This window comes from Echinops telfairi, unplaced genomic scaffold (genome assembly GCF_000313985.2).
Source record: "Echinops telfairi isolate 266 unplaced genomic scaffold, ASM31398v2 ScPeMD7_655;HRSCAF=1070, whole genome shotgun sequence".
NCBI lineage: Eukaryota > Metazoa > Chordata > Mammalia > Afrosoricida > Tenrecidae > Echinops > Echinops telfairi.
Window position 1 is genome coordinate 3,054,462 of NW_022104553.1, and position 26,966 is coordinate 3,081,427.

Sequence of the window (26,966 nt, forward strand, 5' to 3'; positions counted from 1 at the left end):
GGGGAGAGAAGGGGAGAGAGAAGGGGGAGAGAGGGGAGGGGAGGAGAGAGAAAGGGAGAAGGGGAAGGGGGAGAGAAAGATGGGGAGACAGAGGAAGGAGGGGAGGGAGGAGGGAGGGGCGAAAGAGGGGGGAGAGAGAGAGAGAGAGAAAGAGAGAGAGAGCGCGATTCTTTTATTTCTTCCCAAATTCACTGCAAAGCAGTGATATTAGGAATCCAATTTTGGATTTAGTGCTGATCTTCGAGCAACTCATCACCAGTACTCTTCAAGATAAATAAGGACATTTAATGGAACAGTCAATCTGTTAAGAGGCAATGTGACATTGCTATACTATTAATGAGTGACCAGAACATTTCAGTGCAAATTCAAACTGATGAACTGCATGTGGTATGAACTGTGTTCTAGAAGTCATGCATAGAAGGATATTCTCTGTCCACTATAGAGTTAAAAAAAAGTCCCTCACCACACATAGCTTTGGAAGCACTGCTCTAAAGTATGAAATTGTTATCAGTACCACTTATTTTAATAAGTAGATTTAGTAAGAGAGATACATGAAAACTTTGTGTTTTTTAAAAAATTTAGTGTGATTTTGGTGCAGGTTTACAGGGCAGATCAGTCTTCCATTCAACAATTTATACAAGTTTGTTTTTATTTCATCCCTATCAGCACTTCATTCCTTTTATGGCCAAATGATATCCCAATGTATGTATACACCAGATTCACTAACTAATAGATCTTGAGAGTACTTATACTTTGGCCTATTGCAAAAAATGGTGCTATGAACATTTGTGCATAGGTTTTGTGTACACATGTTTTGCCTTTTTAAAGATAATAACTAGGAGTGAGAATGTTATACCATATGGTAACTGAGCTATATGACAACTTATTTTGAGAAATGCTAGACTTTTCTAAAGTGGTTGCATCATTTTACATTCGCACTATGATAATCAGGTGATTTTATGTCAAGCAGATACTCTTTGCAATGGGTGGAATCAAACCTGTCAATCAGGTCACAGTCTGATGCTGTGTCCTTGGGACTGTCCTTGTTATATAGATGGAGACCCTGGGGCCCACCCGCTCTCCTTCTCCCCTCTCACTTTTCTCCTTACTAGTCACCCTGAGAGGCGTCAGAGCTCTGCTAGGTTTGCAGCGACCTTGGATCCATGCGACTCTACACCTACCAGTATGTGATCTTCTTGCCTTCTACATCATTGCATGTGTCTGCATGAATCTGAAGAGAGACTTATGGATTAGCATCTGACTTGTGGACTTGAATTGAACTGGGATGGAATGTTTTCTTGATATATAATTACTTCTTGGTGTACAGCTCTTTCTCACACATATATAAATGTTATTGGATTTGTTTTTCTAATTAACCTGGCACAACACACCCATCAGCAATGATGATTCTTTAAAATCTCTCCACATTCCAACATATATCGTTATTGCATTTTGGTTACAGCCATCCTACTGAATGTGAAGTAAAGTGTTATTTCATTGTGGTTTTGTGTAGTATTTCCCTAATGGCTAAATGATATTAGCCTTTTTTCATGTGTTTATTGGCCATTTGTATATATGCTATGAAAAGAAGTCTACACAAATGCGTTCCCATGTATTAGCTGCAACATTTTATATTATATTATAAGTACATAGGCTTTTATATTATTATTATTATATAGGCTTAGTTTTCTCCTCTCTTTCTAGTTCTGGAGTTGTTGAGTTAGGCTATTAATTTTAAACCTTGTTTCTTTTTTATGTAGGAACTATTTCTATTTCTCTTTGAGTACTTCACTTGTGCATTCTTAAGTTTTGGTTTATTGTACATTCATTTTATGAAGAATATTTCTATAGCCAAGAAAGTATAAAAAGGATAATAAATATATAAAGAATTCCTTTAAATAAATAAAAATTTTATTAAAAATATAATCCAATGTCTTTCCTGATCTCATATTGTTACAGATAGTTAAAACTGCCAGGTTAGCATACGGGATGCCAGGGACTGACTCTGTGGCTCCTTCCTGTTTGGACTCTTTAGGACCTCTCAACAATTTTACTTTGGCTCAAGTCTACATGAGCCATGTAAACTCTGTATATGACACAGACTTCACAATGTGTATCGGATAGGGTGTGTAGTGGGGCTAGGTAGGCCTTCCACTCAATGTGTCCCATTGGCTCACACCAAATGTGCTATTCCCTGAGATATGCTCCAAGCATTACCCTTGCCCTCCTTTCCATTTCATAGGGAAATCCTGAAAATATAAACACCCCCCACCCCCAAGAATAAACAAATTCACTGCTGCTGAGTACATTCTGATTCATAGTGACTCTTTAGAACTGCCCCTCTGGGTTTCCAAGACAAACTCTTGATGGGAGTAAAGAGCCTCATGATTCTCCCTTGGAATGGCTGGTGATTTCAGCTGCTGACCTTACAGTTAGCAGTCCAGAGTATACCAGGGCTCCTTTGGAGATACAAATAACTCATTAAATCAGAACACAACTGCCTGCTTGTCTAGGCATACACCTCATCTGCTCAGTAACTTCTCCGTCCTACATGCGGTCGGACCACAAATGGCAAACACCATTTGATTCCCTCCTTGGAGCCAGTTTCTCACCCAACAGGCTCACCTTTTCTGCATGAAGCTCAAACTTTTCCCAGTTCCCATACCCTCCCTCCTTCATACTGGTCCTTTGTCTGGCTGATTTTCACTTATTTTTACTCACATTGCAGGCTTCTTCTCAACCTGACATCTCCTGGGCATTTCCATTAGCCACCAGACTGCTCCATTTCCCATTCATGGACAGAGCTTGATTCCAAATCCTCCCCCAAGAAACTGTAGGTTTTGGGAGCGTGGCCTGTGTGCTTGTCTAGTAGCTGGATGGACCCAGGATTAGTCTAAGGGCTGGAACCTGGAATGAGTTCATCGTATGGCAGTAAGGAATGTGTTGGGGTTTGAGAGCAGCAATGAAAAATGGCGGCCCAGATGATCTGTTAGCTTAAGCTCTGTGCAAGTTGCCCCTTTCAGTGGGTTCCATGGGAATGAGAACCCTATTATGCCATTGCAATGTCTAAGACTTCAGACTCAGAGATCCAGGGCCTTAAGCGGTATCACCAGAATAGATGTATAGATTCTCTCTCTCTCTCTCTGTCCCATACTTGCTTTCTTCTGTGAGACTTCATCACAGGTAGATCTTATCCATATGGCACTTCTGAAAGTCACATAGCATCTTATATGTTGTGGCCCCAGAAGAAAACTTCTATTTGCCAGGAATTCCCACAAAAGTCCCAGATTCTCCTGGCATATATTTTCATCCTCAATCCAACCACAACATCCAAGGTGACAAACAAGGAGGATTGGTAGCCTCGAGAGATGAAAGCAGCCTCACCTGAGTCCCGTGGAGAGAGGATAAGGATGAAAAGGGAAACTGGAGGAGTATATGCCTGGCAGAAAATGACCATGCTTGTACAGAAAGTTGACCTTAGTCAGCAAGTACTTGAACCACAACCTACATGCAGAGTTTTGTGCAAATATGAGGGCAGTATGATATACTGGTTTGAATCCTACATCTGCACTAATTTTATAATTCTGAGGAAATGACATAAGCCCTTCTGTGCCTTCTGGTGATTAGGAATTAGACTTCCAACTGTAAATTTGGGACTTTAAGCCCATCAGCTGCCACCCAGGAGAAAGATGAGACTGTCTAGTCTCATAAAGATGTGCAGTCTCAGAAACCATATTTAGGGCCACAATGAATCAAAATTGACTGGATGGCAATGGTTTTAGTGTACAGTGAACCCTCGCCACTTTGCGCTTCGACTTCCGCGGCTTCACTCTATCGCGGTTTTTGCATAACAGTGCATGCTCTGTCATTACTGCCACTGATTGGCTCATACTGTACACGCTTGATGCCATAAATAATATAATAAATAATAAATGATAATTGTAACGTCCAAAATGTTTTACTGTATTTTCCCTTTTTCGTTTAATAAATTGGGTAATACGAGTGTAATGGTGACTAAAGGGTGTTTTTTCACGTCCTCTATGCTCTAACTACGAAAATATTTGATTTACAAATAAGGACTCCTACTTCGCGGAATTTCATTTACCACGGCAGGGTCTAGAACCGATTAACCGCGATAAACCAGGGTTCACTGTAGTTTGGTTTCCGCCTTTATACAATTGGACAGGTAGAACCCGTGTCATAGAAATCTAATAGAGATTAAAGCTTAAACCAAACACTAAGTCAATGTTGATACATAGCAACCCTATAGGACCGGATCAACTGCTCCTGTGAATTTCTGAGACTGTAACTCATTAGGGGGGAGAAGCTCCATCTTTCACCCCAAGAGCATCTCTTGGTATGGTGGGTTTAAAGTGCTGACATTGCAGTTAGCAGCCCAACTTGTAACCACTGCACCGTCAGGGCTCCTCTCATAGGGACTGGATGTGCTACAGTAGCAGGAGTGCTTGTAACAGTTCCTGGCATATATTAAGTAACAGGTTTTATTTTGGTCTTAAGCAAGATTTTCCAACCTGAGAAATGTGCAGTGAGCCCAATAATAAGCATATCAATAAGAGTGCATGGCAAAATGCAAAACTTTCGTCAGAACTGAATTCATCTAAGATAATGTGAATCTCATTCTATGATATGAGCCTGTGGGATGGGTTAGGTTCTTTGAAGATATTAGTACCACCTGGGGAGGCAGTGACTTTCTCTTAAATTCACTGGATAAGAGCCTCCAAAATTATGGCTCACCCAAGATAGATTTCCTCTCCATCCAAATCAATTAATATATATGTTTTCCCTATTGAACCTATTACAATCCAGGCCCTTGGGGGGAGGTATCATGAAGATGGTCAGTGTGCTTAATAAGTTTACAGAGGAACATGCAGAGATCATATTATAAGTATAATACAATTGTGATGGTTAAAGTTATGTGTCAACTTGTCCATGCTTTGATTTTCAGTTAGACAGATATTAAGCAATTATCCTCCACTTTGTAATGTGATGTGAGCAGTCACGGAGAGTTTCCTTGGGAGTGTAGCCTGTATCTAATATTTGGGCTCCTTCTCTCTTGATCCTGCATATGACTTATCTCTGATCTCTAGTTCTTGGGATATAAGCCAACTGTTTACTTTCTGACCTGCAAATTTTAGGATTCACCAGCTCCCACAACCCCATGAACCTACCAATTTGGGGTTTATTTGCCCCCCCAATCAGGTGAGTAAGGAGACACCTGGCATGTGACTTAAGGATTTTGAACTTGCAAGTCTTCACAATTGTATGTTGTTTTCTTTGAAATAAATAAATATGTCTATTTATAAAGATCCCTCCCTGGGGACAGACAGTCGAGAAGTGGGTGAAGGGAGACGTCGGACAGGGCAAGATATGACAAAATACCAATATATAAACTATCAAGGGCTCATGAGGGAGGGGGGAGCAGAGAGGGAGGGGGGAGCAGAGAGGGAGGGGAGCAGAGAGGGAGGGAGGACCTAATGTGGGGGTTTAAGTGGAGAGAAAATGTTTTGAGAATTATGTACAAATGCGCTTTACACAATTGATGTGTGTATGGATTGCGATAACAGTTGTATGAGCCCCTAATAAAATGTTTTAAAATATATATATATATAAAAAAGACAAAAAAAAATACATTTAATTATTAAAAAAAAATATCCCTGCTGGCACAGTGGATTAAGCATTGAGTCATTAACCACAAGATCAGTGGTTCACACTCACCAGTGGATCCACAGGAGAAAGGCGATGCTGTCTCAGAAACCTTAAGTAGCAGTTCTAATATATATATATATATATATATATATATACACGCTTCACTAGTTTTGATACTCTAAGGAACTCAGCTTAAGGCATTGGATACTGGGAGTGGGTCTAGAGGAACAAAATGGTTAGGGTAAGTTTTCTAAATTGGTTCTCATGTCTTGCTACTCTTAAAAGTGTTGATGACTATTCCAGCAGTAAAGAGGATGCTGTTAATCTATGTCACAGGTTTTAATAGAAATATGAACACCATCACTCCCTTTAAGTGAAATATTTGTGAGAGACAAGGCTCTGGATGATTTTGTATTGGATACTTTTCTCCAGTTTCATCAGAATGAGAAGTATAAGAAAGTTGATTGGCTGGTCCTACTTTAAGTAGAAAAAGTAATAGAATAAAGGGATGAGCTCAAGGTTTCAACATCACAGCTCAAGCACCTCAGACAAAAACTGAAAATTATTTCTTGTGTTTTGAAAGAAAGACATTTTTTGGAGTAAAATAGCTAATATTGTCCAAAACCTGAGTATTTTGAGTGTCTGAATTACTTACTGAAATTGAATTCCCAAGCCTCTAATGGTGTCTGAATCCCCAAATTCTGCTCGTATCTGAAGTTAAAGTGAGGGTACTCATTGAAAGAAAATGAGACCCTGAAACTTGGAATGGGGATAGATGGGCAGCTAATCAGGAAGCTGGGGCCACTCAGTCTCTAATTTCAATAAGCCCTCTTACTCCTGTCTGAGGAGTTTACTCCATCTTTGTCTGCTAAGTCACCTTCCCAATAAAACCATTATTCTTTTTATATCCATCTGATGATATGTGAAACTTCATCTGAATCACAGATCTGACTCAACTGGCTCTGTGGATTATTTGATCAATTTATTTGGGCATCAACTGAGACAGATGCTTTGCAAGACATTTTTAAGTACCCCCAAGACCCACTCTACCACCCATTTTTACTTTGAGACTTAAAACTAGATTTAAATTCCAGTGAACCTTAAGATATCAGTACACAATGTCACCCATGAGGAAGCCTGCTACATTCCAAAAGAACTGCTTGGTTTTTTAACACACTGAAACCTGGAGAATATGTGTGGGAGTGACTATCAAGGGTGTGGGACAATGGTGCAAGGAATATTGGATCATTAAGTATATATTGATAATACGGACTAAGCTCAAATTCATTTAATATTTAAATTCAAGAGATGAGAAAATGAGCTTATTTTACTGAAGCATGTACATGATGGCCTATACTGAAACAACTTGAATGAAGGGATTTGCCCTCAAATCCATTTGCAGAGTCTCACATAGATTAAGCTTCACCGAGTCCCTTCTGAACATTGGTGTAGATAGTCTTGCCCTCAGGCAGAGTGCATGGGAAAGTGGATTTCTTCCCGCCCACTCTAACTAGCCTATGGAGGGGGAGTCTCTCGTAAGAGCTTGCCTAGATGTGTCCTTGATGTATATCACCATACTAGTCATGAATCATGCCCTATCAACTGTGCCTTGTCTGCCTTGGTCAGAAAACTTGGACCAATCTTGTAAGCTCTTTTATCTAACATAATGTACCTGTTGCAATCATCGTACTGTTCCCACTCCTGTAGTCCTACCTGTACCTCTACCAGTAACCATGAATTTGTGACAGTTTCCTTTACTCCATGCCTTATTTAGCTAGCATCCTGATGGTGAATCCTGGGACGCAAATGACTGTGCTAATGGCTTCCCTCATCAGGATGATGTGTCTGTGTCTTTGCATTGTTTTTGTCCCTTTTAAGACTCAATGCATGTTCTCCTTCAATTAAATTTGAGATCGGGGTCTTTTGTATCCTAAAACAGATCTTGGGATCTGTGAGTAGAAAGTGTCATGGGTTAAACAGCATAAAACCAACCTCAACACCTAATTGATACTATATGGGTATTTTCTAAAGAATACATTTGAGTTTATTTTATCTTGAGTTAAGAAAGAGTGACACTGAATTGAGTTTAAACATAAATGTTAAAAATTAGGTATTGAAATATTTCATATTATCTGTGTGTGTATGTGCACGCATGAGTGTGCTTGTTGGTCTCTAACCCAAGTTTTAACATTACTAAGCTGTATATTTCCCTTTGTGTTTTTTATAATGTAGGTGTTTCTATGTATTCTTGATTTCTGTGTTGAGATTGTGAAATCTGCCACGAACCATTTGCTGTTTCACAGTGCAAGAAGCTCAAAGCATTGCATTTATTTTGGGATCTGGAAAGAAACTAGTGTCATGTTGTTAACATTTTATAGTTTACTTAAAAATGACACAGACCAATAACTTCATAAGAAAATAAAAGTATTGTTCTGAGTTAAAAAAAAAAGAAAGAAGGGATTTGCTAATATAGAGTAAGGCATCCAAATGTTTAGAGAAATACGCATGGGGGTGTAAGAGAGGATTTATAAGGTTGGACCCATAGACGCACCCGTGGAGTTTCAAGAGGACCTACTTTTCACTACAACACTGAGGAACAGGCTTGTGAAGGAGACCCAACATCTTGGAAGATGCTATTTTAGGTAAGTGAAATTTGACAGTGGAAATGAAGACCCCAAATTACAATGAGGTTGACTGGACTTTGTGGTGGTAAAGGCCAATGACATCACTCTATTGGCAAAGACAAGTAGGTGTGTTACTGTAATGATCAAAACGACAAAATCACTACCACCACCACCACCACCACCACCACCACCACCCCCACCACCCCTCCGCAGCAAATCCCACTGCCATGGATTTCATTCTGCCGCATAGCAACCCCACAGGTCAGATTGGATTACTCTCTAAGATTTTCAAGATGCATTCCTAGGAGAGATAGACCCATCTTTCTCTTGAGCTCCTGGTGGGTTCAAACCACTAATGTTATTGTTAGCAGCCCAAAGGGTAATCCACCATGCCACCAGAGCTTCTTACTGTAATGGATAGTAGGGTGAAAATAATCAGAATAGTCCGATGTATATGAACTTATGTTTTGGTGTCCCTAGGAGTGAAAATCAAATACCAAACCTACTACCAGTGAGCCAATTCATACTTGCAGTCATCATGTAAGCTTGTAAACCTTTGTGATAGAAGACCACTTCATCTCTCTTCTATGTAGCCTCTGGTGGGTTTGAACTGCTGAGCTTAAGGTTATCAGCAGATTGCCTACTCCACATTACCACTAAGAGAGACACAGATAGAAAATTTTCTAACTATTTACTTGGTCTGTACAAGTGGAAGAATTCTAGATCAAGACAATGGCAGCCTAACTGGAATAGAGTCATGATCCTTCAGTCAAGTCACCGGCTTGAGCCAGTTTACACACCCATAAGCCTTTGAGTAAAGGGGATTCTGAGTCCCCTTAAAGGACCCATATACTGTCAGAAATTTAAACTGTTAATCAGTCTTCCCCAAAGGGACCTATGGCCTTTTACAAGAGCTATTGTTCTTTGGAGAAAAGGAAATAATCAGATATTTGCGGGATTACTAGATGTTGGCTCTGAACTGACACTGTTTCCAGGAGACCAAAGCATCACTGTGGCCCACAAATCAGAATAAGAGTATACAGACATTAAATTATTAATGGAGTCTCAGCTCAGGTCCACCAATGGGGTCCCTAAACCAATTTTGTGAAAAATTTTCCAGTTCCAGAATGCATATTTGGAATATATATTTTTAGCAACTGATCTAACCCCCACATTGGATTTTTAACATATAGAAAGGGCTATTATGGTAGAAAACCCACGTAGAAGCTATGAGAACTTCCCCTATCCCCAAACCTGTGAAAATAGTAAGCCAAAAGCAATAATACATTCCTAGAGAATTGCAGAGACTACTGACAGCGTCAAGGAATTGAAAAATGTGATTCCCCACGAAGGTGGGTTTCCCTGGGTGAGGCTTATCCATTGCACTCCGGATGTGCTGACCCCTGTGATTTCCCCAAATGTAGGAGACTCGGCTGCATACTTTGTGGTAGTGGGGGACTGTGTTCGCGCTCTCCCCTGGTTAAAAAAAGAAAAAAAAGAAAAATGTGATTCCCACCACATTCCCAATTAATTCACCTATTTGGCCTATGCCAAAAAAAAAAGGTTGAATCTTGGAGAATGATAGTAGACTATCATAAACTTAATCATGTGGTTATCCCAATTGTAGCTGCTGTTCTAGATGAGGTTTCATTGCTTGAGCAAATTAATACAACCCCTGGTACTTGGTATGTAGTTATTGATCTGGCTAATGCCTTTTTCTCAATTCCAGTTTCAAAGGATCACCAGAAGCAGTTTGCCTTTATCTGCAAAGGCTAGCAATATATTTTCACTGTCGACCCTAGATTTATATCAACTTTCCAGCACTATGTCATAACTTACTTTCGAGGGAACTTAATCATTTTTTTATTCCACAAGATGTCACACTGTTCCATTACATTGATGAAATTATACTCCTTGGACCTTGTAAAGAAGATGTAGACTTACTAGCAAGACATTTGGGTGCTGTAGGGTGGGAAATTAATTCAATACAAGTTCAGGCACCTTCCACCTCAGTGAAATTTCTAGCAATCCAGTGGTATGAGGGCAAGTCAAGATATTCCTTCTAAAGTGAAAGAAAGGAGCAACTCCTAGTGAGCCTCTTTGAATATTGGAGGAAGCATATCCCTCATTTGGGTGTTACTCGGGCTAATTGTGAAGTGACTATAAAAGATGCTAGTTTTGAGTGGGACCTAGAACAAGAGAAGGATCGGTGACCGGGTCGGGATGCTGTGTGAGCTGCTCTGACAGCTGGGTATTATAATCTGATGCAATGGATGTTGATGTATCATGACCGTGATGCTGTTTGGAGCAGGTACCCACTAGTGAATCATAGCATGTCTCTAATATTTTGGAGCAAAGCCTTGCCATACTCTGCAGAAAACTACTCTCTTTTAGAGAAACAGATTTTGGCTTGTTATGGGGCCTTAATAGACTGAACAATTAACCATGTCACCATGTGGCCTGGGAGACTGTTCATCATGAACTGGGTGTTGGCTGACCCACTGCGTCATGTAGTTGAGTGTGCACAGCAACACTCTGTCATTACACAGAAGTGGTGTGTTTGATATTGGGTCTGAGTAGGACTTGAAGACAAAAGTTACATCAAGTGTCCCTTTGGGACAGGTGCTAGGCTGACATGGTCCCTACTCCTGTCACATGACATCCTCCTCCTGCTCTGTCTCTGTAACCTGAGAAGTTCCTTATGATCAATTGCAACTGATAGCAGTCACTACTCAAAAATGGACAGCAGCCGCATTGCATTCCCTTTCTGGAATGTCCCTGAAGGAAAATAGAGATGGAATATTCTCTCAATGGGCAGAAATGCACCTTGTTTTTCACTTTACTTGGAAGGAGAGATCGCCAGTTTATTGATTCATAAACTGTGACCAATGGTTTGATGGATATTAAGGAAATTGAATGGGACATGATTGAAAAATTGGTGAGGAGGAGTATTGGGGAAGAGGCATGTAAATAGACTTCTCTGAGTAGAGAAAGAACTGAAGGTATTTGTTTCATGTGAATGCTTACCAATGGATAACCCTGGTAAGATTTTAATAATGAATATCTGTCAGCCCCTTTCCCCACTTCTGTATTGCCCAATGAAGCAAACTGTCCATTGTAGTAAGGAAGGAGGGTATACATGGGTTCAGCAACATAGACTTGCACTTACCAAAGTCTACTTGTTACTTGGTTACAGCCATTGTTGAATCTCAATATGCCAATATAAATCCCTGATATGACACCATTCCTACAGGTGATCAGCCAGCAACCTGGTGGTAAATTGATTAAATTGGAAGACCTCCATCATGGAAAGGTAAGCATTTTGTTCTTGTTGGAGTAGACACTGTATAGGGATTTTCCTTCCTTGCACGCAGTGCTTCTGCTAAAAATACCACCAGTGAACTTACAGAATGCTGTAGCCACCATCATAGTATTTCCACAGCATTGCCTTGAATCAAGGAACTAACTTAGCAGCAAATGAAGTGCAGTAATGTGCATGAAATTCATGTTCTTCCCATATTCCCTGTTATCTTAAAGCAGCTAGCTGCCTTAAAAGAGCAGTAGAACAACCTTCTATTGACACAATTACAGCACCAACTAAGTTACAATACCTTGGAGGGCTGGGGCAGGAGCCTCCATGAGGCTGTATGTGCTCTTAAGCAGCATATGATATACGAGGGGATAAAAAAATAAAAACAAAAAAACGGAAAAAAGCTCCACTGGGCGGAGCTTTCACAGTACCATTCGAGCAACTTGTTCTGAGTTAGTGACCTCATTGATGTCACCTGGGAAGGTTCTCTCTGGTCACAGTGAATTTTTTTGTAAAAGCAGTTTCACTCAAACCTCATTTTTTTTGTGTGATGGCTGATTTAAGAGAACAGGGTTTGGCTGTCAAATTTTGTTTCCTGCTCAGAAAAAATGCCACAGAAACTGTTGTAATGTTGAACACAGCTTACAAGGACAGCACTATGGCAAAAACCTCATGTGTATGACTGGTTTTATCACTTCCAAAAAAAGTAAATGTCGATTGATGACAAACCTCGTTCTGGACATCTGTCAACTTCCTGAACAGATGAAAATGTCAACAAAAGTTGTGCATTGTGCTCAAAGACTGATGACAGACCATTGAAGAGATGGGGAAGTTCTCTGGACTATCTGGGAGCTCGATTCAGTGAATTTTCATAAAAGAGTTGGGAATGAGAAGGGTTGCTGCAAAATTTGTGCCTCAGGTTCTGAGTGACCAGGAGAAAATGCAAAGAGTAGAAACAAGCTGTCCTTTTGAAAGAACACCTCGGAATTCACCCAGACTTTTTTCTAAGGTCAAGGAGACATGGTGCTCCTTGTATCCTGATGACCCTGAAAGCAAACATCAATCAAGCCAGTGGAAGATGCTATGTCTCTTCACCTTGCCATCCAGTGAAATCAAAGACAATGCTCATTTGTTTTTATGGATGTGAGGAGGATAGTGAATTTGAAGTTCATTCCACCAGGTCAGCCTATCGATCAAGCTTTCATATAGAGGTTCTGAAAAAGATTATGTAACAGTATACAACAAAAATGCCTAATTTGTGGCAGACGGAGGACTGGTTTTGCCACGACAATGCACCTGCGCATGCGGTCATCTCAATGCATCAGTTTTGGGCAAAAAACAGCATGCCTCTCTTGCTCCTTGCACCTTAATCACCTGACCTCACTCCACGTGACTTCTTTTGTTTCCAAGAATGGAGGAACATGAAAGAACAGCGATTTGAAAAAATAGAAGAGATGAAGAAAAACAGCAGCGAAGTGCTGTCAGCCATCCAAACAGATGAGTTTGAAAACTGTTTATGAGAATGGAATCATGGAGTTCCAGTTGCTGGAGTCCATTTTTTTTTGGGGGGGTACCCCCCCTTGTGTGATGTGGGTTCAGGAATCAAGGGTGAAATGAGAATGGTACCACTTCATATTACCCTAAGTGTTTCACTCACAAAATTTTTGTTTTCTGTTTGTTACCCTATGCACTTTGGGTCTAGAGTATTTATTTCCAATGGGAGAAATGTTCTCACCAGGACACAGAATATTGATTCCATTGAACTGGAAAATGTGAATACCACTTGGCCACCTTGGACTCCATACTACAGATTCAATAGGCAAAGGAAGGAGTTACTGTACTGGCTGATATGATTGACCAGGAGTACCAAGGAAAAATTGGATTACATAATGGAGGTCAAGAAGTGTGTATATGGAATGCAGGTGATTCCTTACGACATATATGGGAATCTACAGCAATCCAATTTCAAAACCTTCAGTGATAGTTTGGTTCACACCAAAAGGCAAACACACACACACACACACACACACACCCCAAAACCAAACCATGACCAGCTGAGGTGCTTATGGAAGGCAAAGAGAATACAGATTGGGTGGTGAAAGGAAGTAGTTATAAATTTCAGCTCTGACCATGTGACCAGCGCAGAAATGGGATTGTATATGAGCATTTATTCCTTGTTTTGTTGTATGTGCATCCATACTTAAAGAAAATAAATATCTTTTCCTTTACTACCTTATTCCATTATTTATTATAAAGTATAAGATCTAAATAGGACAAGCGTGGTTTTGGTTGTATGAAGACTATGTGTATCATGTTAGGTGCAAGTATGAATCTATAATTGTCTTTATTTAGAGATTATATCTGGTTTAAGGAGATGTGGAAAGGTTCTAGAGGAGTCTTGGTGGTATAGTAGTTACATGTTGGGCTGCCAACTGCAAAGTCAGCAGTTTGAGACCATCAGCCGCACCACAGGAGAAAGATGGGACTTTCTATTCCCGCCAACAGTGACAGTCTCAGAAACTCACAGGGGCAGTTGTCCTGTCCTACAGGGTCGTTATGAGTCAGCATTGACTCAATGGCAGTAGGTTTGATTTGAAGGTGCTTGGTTGACAAAGGGTGGACTGTGATGATTAATATTAAATATCACCTTGGCCAGGGCAATATTCTCAGTGGTTTGACAGATGTTAAGTAATCATCCTCTATTTTGTGATCTGATGTGAGTAGCTATCAGTAGATAGAAAAGGCAATTCCCTTGAATGTGCTGCCTACATTCAGTATGTATGGATGTTCTGGCAAATCCTGTGCTTGATGCTGCATCTGACTTGTCATCTTCTGACCTCTGGTTCTTTGGCTATAAACCAGGAACCTTTTGCTTAATCTGTCGACTTTTGGATTTCCTAGCAGCCTGATATTTGACCTGCTAATTTTTGATTTGTCAGCCCCAACAACGAGTCAGGTAGCCTCCACAACTCCAAGAAGTAAATCTTGCTATAGGATTCACTGCTTTTGTTCTGGAGAATCTCGTCTAAGTAAAAAGTACAGAACATTTCTACAAGACAAATCACTGCATACCATGAGATGTGGGAGAACATACATCTGGTACAGCACAGCAGAAATGAGGTAAGACTTCACGGGAAAGGGTCTTGAAATCAGATGATGTAACAAAAAGGGTATCATCTCCCTTGAGAAGCCCTCTTGGATCGCCATACTAGAAGTAGTTTGCACCTGCAGAGTAACTAAGGAGCAGGGAAAGGGAGGGACATGCTTACTGCTTAGAGAGCCATAATTGTAGAAGTTTTGGGTTATGGGTTAAGGAAGACTTCTGAGTGGAAAAAGAAGTGTCCCTCCTATCCGGTGGATTGGACTATAGAGTAAGCTAAGAAGACACCCATCTCAGGAGAAAAGACTAAGAGGAAGGGGGCACCCAAAAATTTAATAAGCAAGATATTTTAATGTGATATTCAGAAATGAAAGTGAACACAAGAAAATTTATGATGAAAAAATCAAAGGTTTAAATAAAGGCAAGCTCAGTAACAGTAATCAAACCAACTCAGAGGGAGCAAAAGGAAAGGCGAGAGTACTGATTTTGGAGGATATTCTTTATTAGTTTTCTGTTCGCTGAGCCCCTGAGACTTAACAACTAAGCTACAGAAAACCAGAGGAACAAATTCTCCCTGGGACAGGAGAATAATGATTTGCACCTACTTCTGTAAGCTCAGTACATTTTCCTAACTACGGTTACAATGAGGTTTTCCTGGAACCTGAGATTGGTCAAATTTCGCCTCTAGATAGCTCTCAAAAAGGTCAGAGCAGTACCTTAAATAAATTAATATTATAACAATAATAATATCAAACATTTATTGAGCTGAGAGTGCAGTACAAATATTAACTTATTTCTCATAAGAGATGAGTGCTTTTGTTATCCCTCATTAACACTTGATGAACAGAGGCTTAATTAATATGCTAGTAAGAAACTGAGTTGGAAATCAAGCCCAGTCTGGCTCCAAAGTCCATCCTTATCATTACTAATTTCGATACTATAGCATAGGTAAAAAATTCACTCCTGATAATTCTAATTTCTACTCCACATTGGGCCCCTTTATATTTTCCTATATAATGACCCCACTGGGCAACAGTATACATACTCAAAGAAATAAACGAAACCAGACAAAATCCAAACCCGAAGAAACCCAAGAAAACGATAAGATCAGCAACACACCAATCAAATTTTAATAACACGAGCCCTTTATTAAAACTTACGGAAGAAATTAGAGTGAGTTCTAGGTGGCAGTTCAAAGAAACCTACGTGTTTCCTCTGATTTCCTATCCTGGTTCCTCTAAGACTAGCAGAGATGGTTGTGAAAGGCAAGGATTCATCGGATGGTGTATTTGTCCCACCTCTTTTCTGGGTCGTAGGGCTCCCAGCGGCTGGCGGGGAAGATATGTTTGTTCTTCTCGTACCAGCTACGCAGCACCACCTTTCCAGCATGGGACTCATCCTTCTCCATGGTGGCATCACTCAGCAGCCGTACATCATCATGCACATCAAAGTTGAAGAGCGGCCCACTCTTGCCACGTGCCTTGGTGATGATGAAGTCATAAAACGTGTGGTAATGGGGTAGGATGAGGTCCTCTTTGATGTACATGAGCTGCTCCACGCCTGCGGCACGCAGTTCCCGGAAGTCCTTGCGCAGGCTCTGCAGGGCCTTCTTGAGGAATTGCTGCACGGTGCTGCCCTTGCTCATGCGCACCATCCGCCGGTGGCCGGAGCCGTCCCAGTAGCTGAAAGTGATCTCCATCTCCTCGCTCTTGACCTTCTCACGCTGGGCCTCCCACTCCTTGCGCAGCTCTTCCCGCAGGCGATTTTCTTCCTCCTCCCGGTCCCGATCTGGCAGGAAGCTCGTGTCCACGTCAGGATTCTTACCAAGATGTCTCTTCTTTTTCTTGGTCACCTCGGCCCTGTGAGGCTCGTGCTCCTCCTCACCACCTCTGTCTTCCTCTCCGTCTTCACTGAACTCATCCGGCGAGAAAGACAGACTGGAGATCTTGCGCTTCTGCTCATGCAGGCGTGCCTTCTCCCGCAGCTTCTCCAGCTGGAGCCTGCGTTTCTCCAGCTGCTCCTTCTTGGCCAGCTGCATCTCCCGTTCCCTCAGCAGGGCTTCCTGCTTGGCTTTCATGTCGTTCAGGGTCACCAGGCCCACAGTGCTGGACTTCAGCTCTGCTTCCACGGCGTCATAGTGTGCAGAGAACTTCTTGTCCACCTTTGACTTGGTGATGGTTTCCTCCGCGATGCGCTGCTTCAGCACCTCCATTTGCTCCTTCTGCTTCTCCCGCTTCCGGATCAGATGCATGGCGCGGCCTGCCTCCCGCATGGTGCCTTTGTACTGGGCCATGGTTAGGTTTGGGCTGCTCAATTCCTTTCCAAGGTGTGAGGATCTTAGGGCTAGTTCATGAATTCTCTATCAAGAAAAACAGAAAGGGGTCAGAAAAAAGAAAGAAAGGGGTCAGAATAACATCTTTACAGAATCAGCATAGTCTGATAGAACTACTTGGGATAGTGAACGGTTTTATAGTCACACCAATAAAATAGCCAGTAGTTCCATGAGGTTTCTGAGCATTTGACATGTAGCCAGTGCAATGAAAGTAATGATTTTAAATTTTTATTTAATTTCAGTAGTCACGCTGGATAGCACTGGTATTAACATTGGGAACTGCACAGGGAGCAGTTCGGTCTATCTATCCAGGTACCCTTACATGCCTAGGTCCCCTATCAAGCATAAACATTAAAGAGTCAAAACTCAAAGAGAGCAGGCTTGTTAGTTGACCTAGGCCTAGCCCCAGGAGTGTTTACCAGAGGAAAATGAAATATGGGAAGATGTATTTTTCTAGGTGGGAAGACTGATGAGGCCTCCATGTGGGCATGGCATTCTCCTGAAGATTCTGGGAACTCCTGGATTACTCTCTGGAGGCAGGAGACTCTGCTTTGCCTTCCTGCTGACAAGCCACATGGAGACCCCTTATGGAACCAGAGCCCTGGAGCTAAAGGAGCCACATGGAGACCCCTGCCAGCACTAAGATGTTTCCACTGCCACTGGGTCCACAAGACTTTCCAACCACTGGCCTGTGATCTTCCTGCATGTAGCATCATTGCATGTGTTGCGTGAGTCTGAAGAGGAATTTATAGATTGGTTTCAGACATATGCGCTAACATCAGACTTATGGACTTGATCTGCACTGGGCTGAGATGCTTTCTTAATATACAATTGCTCTTTGATATAAAGATCTTTCTTATACACATGAGTGTCTATGAATTTGCTTCTCTAGTCAATATGTTAGTCCGGGCAGACTAGAGAAACAAATCCTTAGAAACTCATATGTGCATGAGAGAGAGTTTTATATAAAGGGTAATTTTACATTCAGAAAGCATCCCAACCCAGTCCAGTTCAAGCCCATAAGTCCAATATTAGCCCATATGTCTGGTACCAATCTATAAAGTCCTCTTCAGACTCGTGAAACACATGCAATGATGCCAAATGTAGGAAGATCACAGACCAGTGGGTAGAAAATCTTTGGATCCAGTGGCATTGGAAACATCTCAGTGCTGGCAGGGGTCTCCACATGGCTTTTCCAGGTCCCAGGGGTCTTATCAGCACAGTGCCATGTGTCTTGTCCTCAGGAATGTCTCACAGGAAATGAGCAGAGACAGAGAAGTGTCTCCCCCTCCAAGATGAAAAGCCAGAATTCCCAGAATCCTTAGGGGAAGGCCATGCCCACACAGAAGTCTCATTGACTATGACAGAGTAGACTCCACCTCTTCACTCTTAATCCTTTCAAGTCCCAAATTGACACCAGATTATGTAACCACCACACACACCTCCCAAAGAAATTAGAAAGTGAGAGGAGAAGGCTCACTAAGAGGGTGGTGTTTCAGTCCGGGCTGTCTAGAGAAACAAATTCATAAACACTCATATGTGTATAAGAAAGAGCATTATTCATAAAAGAGCAATTGTATATTGAGAAAACATCCCAGCCCAGTCCAGATCAAGTCCATAAGTCTGATGTTAGCCCATATGTCTGATATCAATCTATAATTCCTCTTCAGACTTACGAAACACATGCAATGATGCCGAATGCAGGAATATCACATGCAAGTCGGTGGAAAGTTTTGTGATCCAATGGTAGTGGAAACATCTTAGCACTGGCAGGGGTCTCCATGTGGCTGTCATCTCCAGGGCTCTAGAGTAGGTCCATGTGTCTTGTCAACAGGAATGTCTCAAAGGGAGTGAATGTGTGTCCTACCTCCAGTGAACTATTTATCTCCTTAGTGCTTCCAAATGAAGTCATCAAGCTGTGATCTGATTGACAGGCTAAACTCCACCCCTTCACTCTTAATCACAACAATTGTCTTAATGAGACAATAGTCAAATTGACAACAGATTATGTAACTACCACAGGTGGTAATCTTAGTTAAAGTTCCTAGAAATATTTATGGGCAGGATAGAAACATGTTAGCAACTGTCTCTGTCTTTCTTTTAAGAACTCTTCCTTCTGGGTGAGTGCAGAGTGGAGACTCAGAGTCCATCGGATGGCGATAGAACACCCCCCTGCTGAGGGATTTTGGGGAGGAGACGAGCCAATGAGGGTGCAGGGTAGCAATGATGAAACATATAACTTTCCTCTAGTTCTTTAATGCTTTCTCCCCCCCAATATCATGATCTCAATTCTGCCTTGCAAATCTGGCTAGACCAGAGGATGTACATTGGTACAGATGGCAACTTGAAACACAGGGAATACAGGATAGATGACTTCATCAGGACCAGCAGTGAGAGGGGCAAGGTCTGGAGGGTGAAGGGAATGTGGGGTAGAAGGGGGGAACAATTACAAGAATCTAAGTATAGCCTCCTCCCTGGGGAATGGACAGCAGAGAAGAGGGCAGAGGGAGACGTTGGACAGTGTAACTTATGACAAAACTATAATAATTTATGAATTATGAAGGGTTCAGGAGGGAGGGGGAGGGGAAGGGAGGGGGGAAATGAGCAAACGATATTGAGGGCTAAAGTAGAGGGCAAATGTTTTGAGACTGATGAGGGCAACAGGTGTACATATGTGCTTGACTCAATGGATGGATGTATGGACTGTGATAAGAATTGTACAAGCCCTCAATAAAATAATTTTAAAAAAGAACAATGAGGGTAACAAATGTACAAATGTACAAATGTGCTTTATACAATTGATGTATGTATGGATTGTGATGAGTTGTATGAGCCCCCAATAAAATGACTTAAAAAAAAAAGAACCCTTCCTTCATCAAGTATTTATTATGTGTGTATTGTGCTGGATGTTAAAATGTGAAACGAAATGTTGTACACAGGCCTACTTGCCATGAGTTCGCCGTTTAGTTGGTAAAACAAGATATTTAAGAAATATGCAAGGCTGTAAAATGTCAGAAAACTAGCCAAATTGGTATTTCAACTACTGCAGACTGAGATGTGACTTCACCAAACTCTCATGCTTCACTTCCTTGATTACCATGGTCAACCTCAGACATCAAACTACTCAAGTCTATCAATAGCTGGACTATCTTTCCCTAGGAGACCTAGGGTGTCCCTGATTCAGCCTGCTCCCCTTACGTGCTTAAACTCTTTTGCTTTGCCCTTGGAATTCTGCATCTTTATTGGCAAATTCTCCAAACTGCTCAGCTACTTCTCAGAACCTTCCCTTTACTCTCTTGCCATAAACTGGAACATATATGTTCTCATTGTTTTCCTTTGATATTACACATCATCTTAAAGGCTAAATATGGGATGACTCTCTTTGGGCATTACTGTTCAAAAACTCCTGTAAAACTCAGAGCTCCTATGAAGCTCCTGCCACTTAGCTGTATCACGCAGTGTCCCTATGTATTGCTCCCATCTCTGGATTTCTCTGTCACTCCTCTCAAACCCGGGAGGATTAGCACGTGGATCAACTGTCTTCCTCTTTAATCTCATACTCATCACTGTCCTGGATGACTTCAGCATGACCTATCCAACAACTGGGCTTCCCCAGGCCTTGACCTCTTCACTTCTAAGGATCTTTGCACCTTGCACCATTGCAATCATCACAGCCATGACCTCACCCTCATTATTATCGCCAGCAATTATACTGTTAAGTATTCTTAAGGATGGTATTGTGTCCCCTTAAAATATTTGCGAGAATTCTAACCTCTATATTTGTGAATCTAATATTATCTATTTCTCCAATGCAATCTTATGTGATTTAATTAATCAATTGTGGTCCATGTAAGTGCAAGGGAATTCTAAACCTAATTACTTCTGAGGTATATAAAACATATTATAGGTGCAGAGACATGTATTTACGAACTTCCAACCTTCAGTTACCAAAAAGAGAGATAATATACAAGGGCTGTCTACAAGGCAAGAAACCAAGGAACACCCAGGACTACTGACAAGGAAGGAGTCAGTAAGGCCAAAACTCTTATTTGAACTTTTATCCTAAAGAACTGTGAGAAAATAAATGTCATCATAAAAAACATTTTATTCTAATATAATCCATATATTATAAAATTTAATATTCAATCATATATCAAAAGTTGTATAATCACTACCACAAATCACCTTTAGAACATTTTCTTTCTTTCTGTTTTTGGTATTCATTGTTATTAGTCCCCCGTTTTACCCTAACCTCCCCGCCATATCCCTAAGAAACCACTAAACCAGTTACTATCTCCATAGATTTTATCTGTTGAATTTCATATACATAAAAACATACAAAAAAAGAAAAACCTAACAACAATTACAAAGTAAAGCAGAAAATAAAACAGTCGAGAGGTTGAAAATATTAAAAACTAGAACAAATTTAAAATGGGTCCCAAAGGAGCTAAAATGATAAGGTGTTAAATTTGAACCTAACTGTATCTGCAATCATCCACTTTCCAGTGCTCTCTGTGTGATAAGGCTATTCCTTTTCCTGGTCTAAGGTTAGGGGGGATTCACAGGAGGCTTAATCCATGTATAATCTCCCTTCACTTTACAAAAAAAAAAAAAATCACACAGCTTTAAAATTGGTTGTAAGGGATCTCAAATGATAAAATATTATTCTCTGAAGTCACTCACTTATATTTGTATTAAGAAGCGCCAGAGAATAAAAGCACGCACTAGCTCCCAAGGCCATCACCCCCTTCTCTCTTCATTTATTCACACTAGTAACTCTAACTCCAACCATCTTCTGATTGATCAAAACCTCTGAATCCAAAGTTTCTTTTGTCCCTCCATTATCATCACATCTAGGTATGCTACACTTCTTTCCCACTAGATACACATTTCTTCTAACACTCTTGGTTAGAAAAACTCTAATTCTGGGTAAATTTAACATCTATTTCCTCAACTCCTGAACCCCAATTGTTGAAAGTTACTGGAGAAAAGGGCAGGCTCACTGATGACTAGCCTTACTTTAAATTCCTGACTTCATACTTCCAAAGAGGAATTAACCCTATAGAAATGTTTTTACGTGGCCCTTGTTAGCCTACTTGCCTGTTCTACATGACAAATATTTCATACTTACCCTTGAGTCTCCTCACACCTCCAAATATGTTCCTGTCTCCTCATTCACCAACTTGGTTAATAAACATTTATCAGCACACCACTGATCTTCCTGTTAGCACCTAAATACAACAATTACTCTAGATAATAGAATCTAGTAATGGTGGTGCAATAGTTAACTGCTTGACCCAGCAGTCACTCTGTCTGCTTTCTTAAAGTTGCATCCTTGGAAAAAACTTTGGGGAACTTCTACTCTGTCCTATACAGTGGAAATGAGTTAAAATCGACTTAACGACAGTTTGTTCTTTGTTTTGGTTTATCACCATCCCTAATTGCACAACTCCTAAGAAGGAAGTGTTACCTTCGCAAAGCAGTTTTTTTATAATGACATGGATGGAGTAAAGCCTAGGGAAGAAAAGCCTTCAGGGTCTTTATGTGCTGATGGAGCACAACTTAGAATGAGGAAGAGGGGAAAAAAAGCAGCAGCAAAATTCAGTTAATAATTGGAACTGGCTAGGAGCAGAGAGAGCTCATGCCAGCGGGCAGGAGTGTCCCAGTGCAGGAGTGCACACCAGTGCAGGAGCAGCGCCAGCGCAGGGGAAGGAGGGTGGTGGGCGGCACACACTCCTGAAAACAGCTCAAAGGAGTCGCTGAAAGAGATATTGCCAGGACTTTCGGAGAACAAGGCGCCGAGGTAGAACACCCGTCTGCAATTCCCTCTGAGTGGTTGCAGGACCTGCAGGTCGCGGGCATTTGGTAAATTCGGACAGAGTTTTGGTATCACAGTGCCCCGAAGGTCTTTTGGTGGTTCCCCACCAACGGTGCACCTGGATTCGCCACAAGCAGGTTCATCCCCCTGGGTTTCCCCGCACCTGAGACCCGTGCACAGTGATCCCTATTGTTTCTCAGCACAGGCAACGTACGTCTGGTTTTCCCTGGCTCTACCCAGCCGTGCCCTTGCACATTGTGTTTCCCCGAGATCCCTCTCATTGCCCCCCCCCCCCCCCCGTATCTCAGTCCCTTGGGTCACACATCCCGACAACTGGCGCACCACCATCTGCTGGGAACCCGTGTGATACCCACCTGTGCCCCTGTACCACCTACCTGTGCCCCGGTGTCACTCGCACACTCCTCTCTCCCCAGTTCTGGTGGAGGCCCACAATAGTCTGCCCCTCTAGGGGAACATAAGGACTTGAATGTGTGGACTTCTGGAGGCTTTAGACGCTGAAGACTTCTGTGGCCAGCAGATCTGAATCCCAGGTGGGATAATCACATTGCTGAGCCCTGTATATCGCCCCCCCCACCCCCAAGAACAAAGCACAAGTAGGCCTTCTGCATAGATAACCCCAGCTTTCTAGGGAGAGAGCCAGCCCAAGTAAGACAGAGATGCTGCTCAAACCCACAGTGTAGCTAGCTCTACGTAGTTGTTAGACTTATCATTATTATTAGCTTCTGAGAAAGCTAATTGACCCCTTGAGCTTTATATAATGCCCATTCTTGTCTCTCATTATGTTATGTACATTGAGGTCTATTTTGTCAGATATTTATATTGCCACCCCTTTTTAAAAATCATTTTATTAGGGGCTCATACAACTCTTATCACAATCCATACACACATCAATTGTGTACAGCGCATTTGTACATTCATTGCCCTCATCATTCTCAAAACATTTCCTCTCCACTTAAGCCCCCGGCATTAGGTCCTCATTTTTCCCCTCCCTCCCCGCTCCCCCCTCCCTCATGAGCCCTTGATAGTTTATAAATTGTTATTTTGTCATATCTTGCCCTGTCCGACGTCGCCCTTCACCCACTTTTCTGTTGTCCGTCCCCCAGGGAGGAGGTCACGTATAGTTCCTTGTAATCCCTTCCCTCTTTCCTACCCACTCTCGCTCTACCCTCCCTGTTTCGCCACTCACACCACTGGTCCTGAAGGGATCATCCGCCCTGGATTCCCTGGATTTTCAGTTCCTATCTGTACCAGTGTACATCCTCTGGTCTAGCCAGACTTGCAAGGTTGAATTTGAGTCATGGTAGTGGGAGCAGCCCTCTTTTTATTGGGTTGTCATTAGCTTGGTAAAATTTTCACCAATTTCTGATTCTCAGTCTGTTTTTGTCTGTGAGTTTGAGATGTGTATCTTGAAGTCAGCAGATGGCTGGATTTTGTTGTCTAATCCAGTCTGCTAATCTTTGTTTTATTTTATAGACCTGTTAAGTAATTAAATTTATTTGCAGATTAGACGCTGTCATTTCTTGCTATTTGTGTTTGATATTTTCCTTTATTCCCCAGTTATAGGGGATGTGTATGTGTGAGGAGTTTCTTCTTTTCTTCTTTTCTCTGTTCAATCTGTGATGTTTGGGGTGTTGTTTTCTGTGTTTTGGTCTCTGGATATTGTTACACCTTTTGGTGATCATCTGATGTTCATGTGATGTAGTTGCTGGTTTTCTGCCCATAAAGAACTGGATAGCATCTTTTGTAATGCTAGTGTTGTTTTACTTATTCTCTGTTTCCTTATTTGGTAGTACTGTGTTATTACTAGTACGTACTACTAGTAATAACTCCCGAACTCATTCTATGAAGGCAGTGTAACCCTGATACCCAAACCAGGCAAAGACCCCACAAGGACAGAGAACTACAGCTCTATATGTTTCATGAACATAAAAGCAAAAATTCTCAACAAAATCTTGACCAATAGAATCCAGCAACATATAAGAAAAATACATCATGACCACGTGGGATTTATACTAGGGATGCAGAGATGGTTCAACATTTGAAAAATAATTGACATAATCCATCATATTAACAAGAAAAAGGACAAGAACATATAATCCTATCATTTTATGCAGAAAAAAACATTTGATAATATCCAACATCCATTCCTAATAAAAACTCCCAAGAAAATAGGATGGGAGGAAAAATTACCAAGTCAATAAAAGCCATATATGAAAAACCAATAGACAACATCGCACTCAATGGAGAAAAGCTGCAAACATTTCCAATGAATAAGGAACTCCAACAAAGATGTCACTTATTCCCAGGTTTATCCAACATTGTGGTGGAAGTCCTAGCCAGGACCCTAAGACAATGGTAAGAGATCAAGGGAGTACAATTGGGTAAAGAAAAAGTGAAACTTTCGTTATTTGCAGATGATATGATTTTATATTTATATTTTATATTTATGTACCAAAGTGTCCACAATAAGATTATTGGAAACAATAGAGGAGTTTGGTGATTGTGATAGGTAGGTTTGTTGTGCCAACATGACCAATGAACACATGTGAGATTAGTTGAAGGGCGGAGAGATAAATGGCTCCGGCGAGCCTTGCTTCTTTCTCTCTTGCTCTTTTGATCATCGACGAGCTACTTTGAACGTATTATCAGGAGCGACTGGTCACTAGAGAAGACCATCATGTTTAGTAAAGTAAAGCTTCAGCAAAAAAGAGGAAGACACACAAGGAGATGGATTGACACAGCGACTGCGACAATTGTCTCAAACATAGCAGTGATAATAAGAATGGAGCAAGATCGAGCCGTTTGGTTTTGTTGTGTTGTTTTGTTTTGTTGTGCATAAAGTTGTTATGCGTTGGAAGCAATTTAATGGCATCTGTTAACAGCAACAATAGAATAAAATGCAAGGGAACTTTCACATACCTCACCTAACTTTGTCTCAGGCCAGATATTAAAGGTGCCTTCCCCCGCGCCCTCCTTCCTAATTTCCTGTTTGAGGAAGTTTCGTTTTTTCCTCTTACACTTCTCTGGGAAGCCTTTCCGTATGCGCCCTTCAAATCCACTCTACTTTAAGTGAAGTTTGTGGATTGCAGTGTTGTCCCCATCTTTCCTTCTTCTCTTCGTAAACATGACAATCACTGTCACTTGACATATGTAGGCATCACTGGTATCAGAAGTCAGAGAGAAAAGTAGTGTATTCCACAATCAGGGTGGTCACAAGTTAACCAGCCCTTGTCTCTGACTTTGCTCATGTAAGAATTTCAATCCACCACTTGTCTGTCAGTGTGTCATACTGTGGTGGGTGTGGGTGTGGCTGTGATGCTGGAAGTTATTTCACTGGTATTTCAAATGCCAGTGGGGTCAGCTAAAACGAACACGTTTCAGTGATGCTTCCAGACTGTCATCATGGAATCAGCTGCCCATATCGGAGGAAGTAATCACTGAACACCTTATGCCTAGAATAAAAACTGGTCAGATTCTGAAGACCCAATGAATGAAAGTAGAATATTGTCAAAGATAGTGCCAGAGGGTGGCCCCTGGTGTCAGAAAAGCACTCAAAGTGTGACTGATGAGAAACTGCTTTCTTAAGATAGTGTCAACCATGATGATGCGAATGAAGTAAAGCTTGTGGGAGGAGAGCCTTCAGGATTGTTACTGATTGGGCACAAATAAAGGTAAGAAGAAACAGCTGCAAAAATCGACTAATAATCAGAATGAGGACTATAAAAAGTATGAATCTAGCAATTTTGGAAGTGATAACAAATGAAATGGAACAATACAGATGGCTGTCCTAGGTGTTAGTGAAGTGCAATGGACTGGGAGCGGTCATTTTGAATTGTAAGATCTTATGATTTGCTATGCTACAATCAAGAGGAATGCCATTACACTCATTGTCAGAAAAGACATTTGAATTCCAAATCCTAAAGTACATGCTGTGTGTGATAGGATTATATATATCCACCTGCAAGGAAATCCAATCAATAGTAATATTATTCAAATTTATGATAAGCAAATGTGGTGAAGAAAGCTGATGGTACCTGGCTATCAAAAGATATAGCATCTGGGGTCTTAAAGGCTTGAAGGTAAACAAGCAGCCA

The 26,966-nt window shown here is 41.3% G+C and overlaps 1 protein-coding gene and 1 pseudogene across 1 annotated transcript; one reads left to right on the top strand and one right to left on the bottom strand.

The window, feature by feature from the left end:
* The first annotated feature begins 9,595 nt into the window (after positions 1–9,595).
* LOC115870439 lies at positions 9,596–9,770 on the top strand (annotated as a pseudogene).
* Positions 9,771–15,974: 6,204 nt separating this feature from the next.
* Positions 15,975–16,994, bottom strand: FAM50B (family with sequence similarity 50 member B). Its single transcript, XM_004711647.1, has one exon. It carries the CDS (start codon positions 16,992–16,994, stop codon positions 15,975–15,977), a length of 1,020 nt encoding a protein of 339 aa, XP_004711704.1.
* Between the last annotated feature and the right edge of the window lie 9,972 nt (positions 16,995–26,966).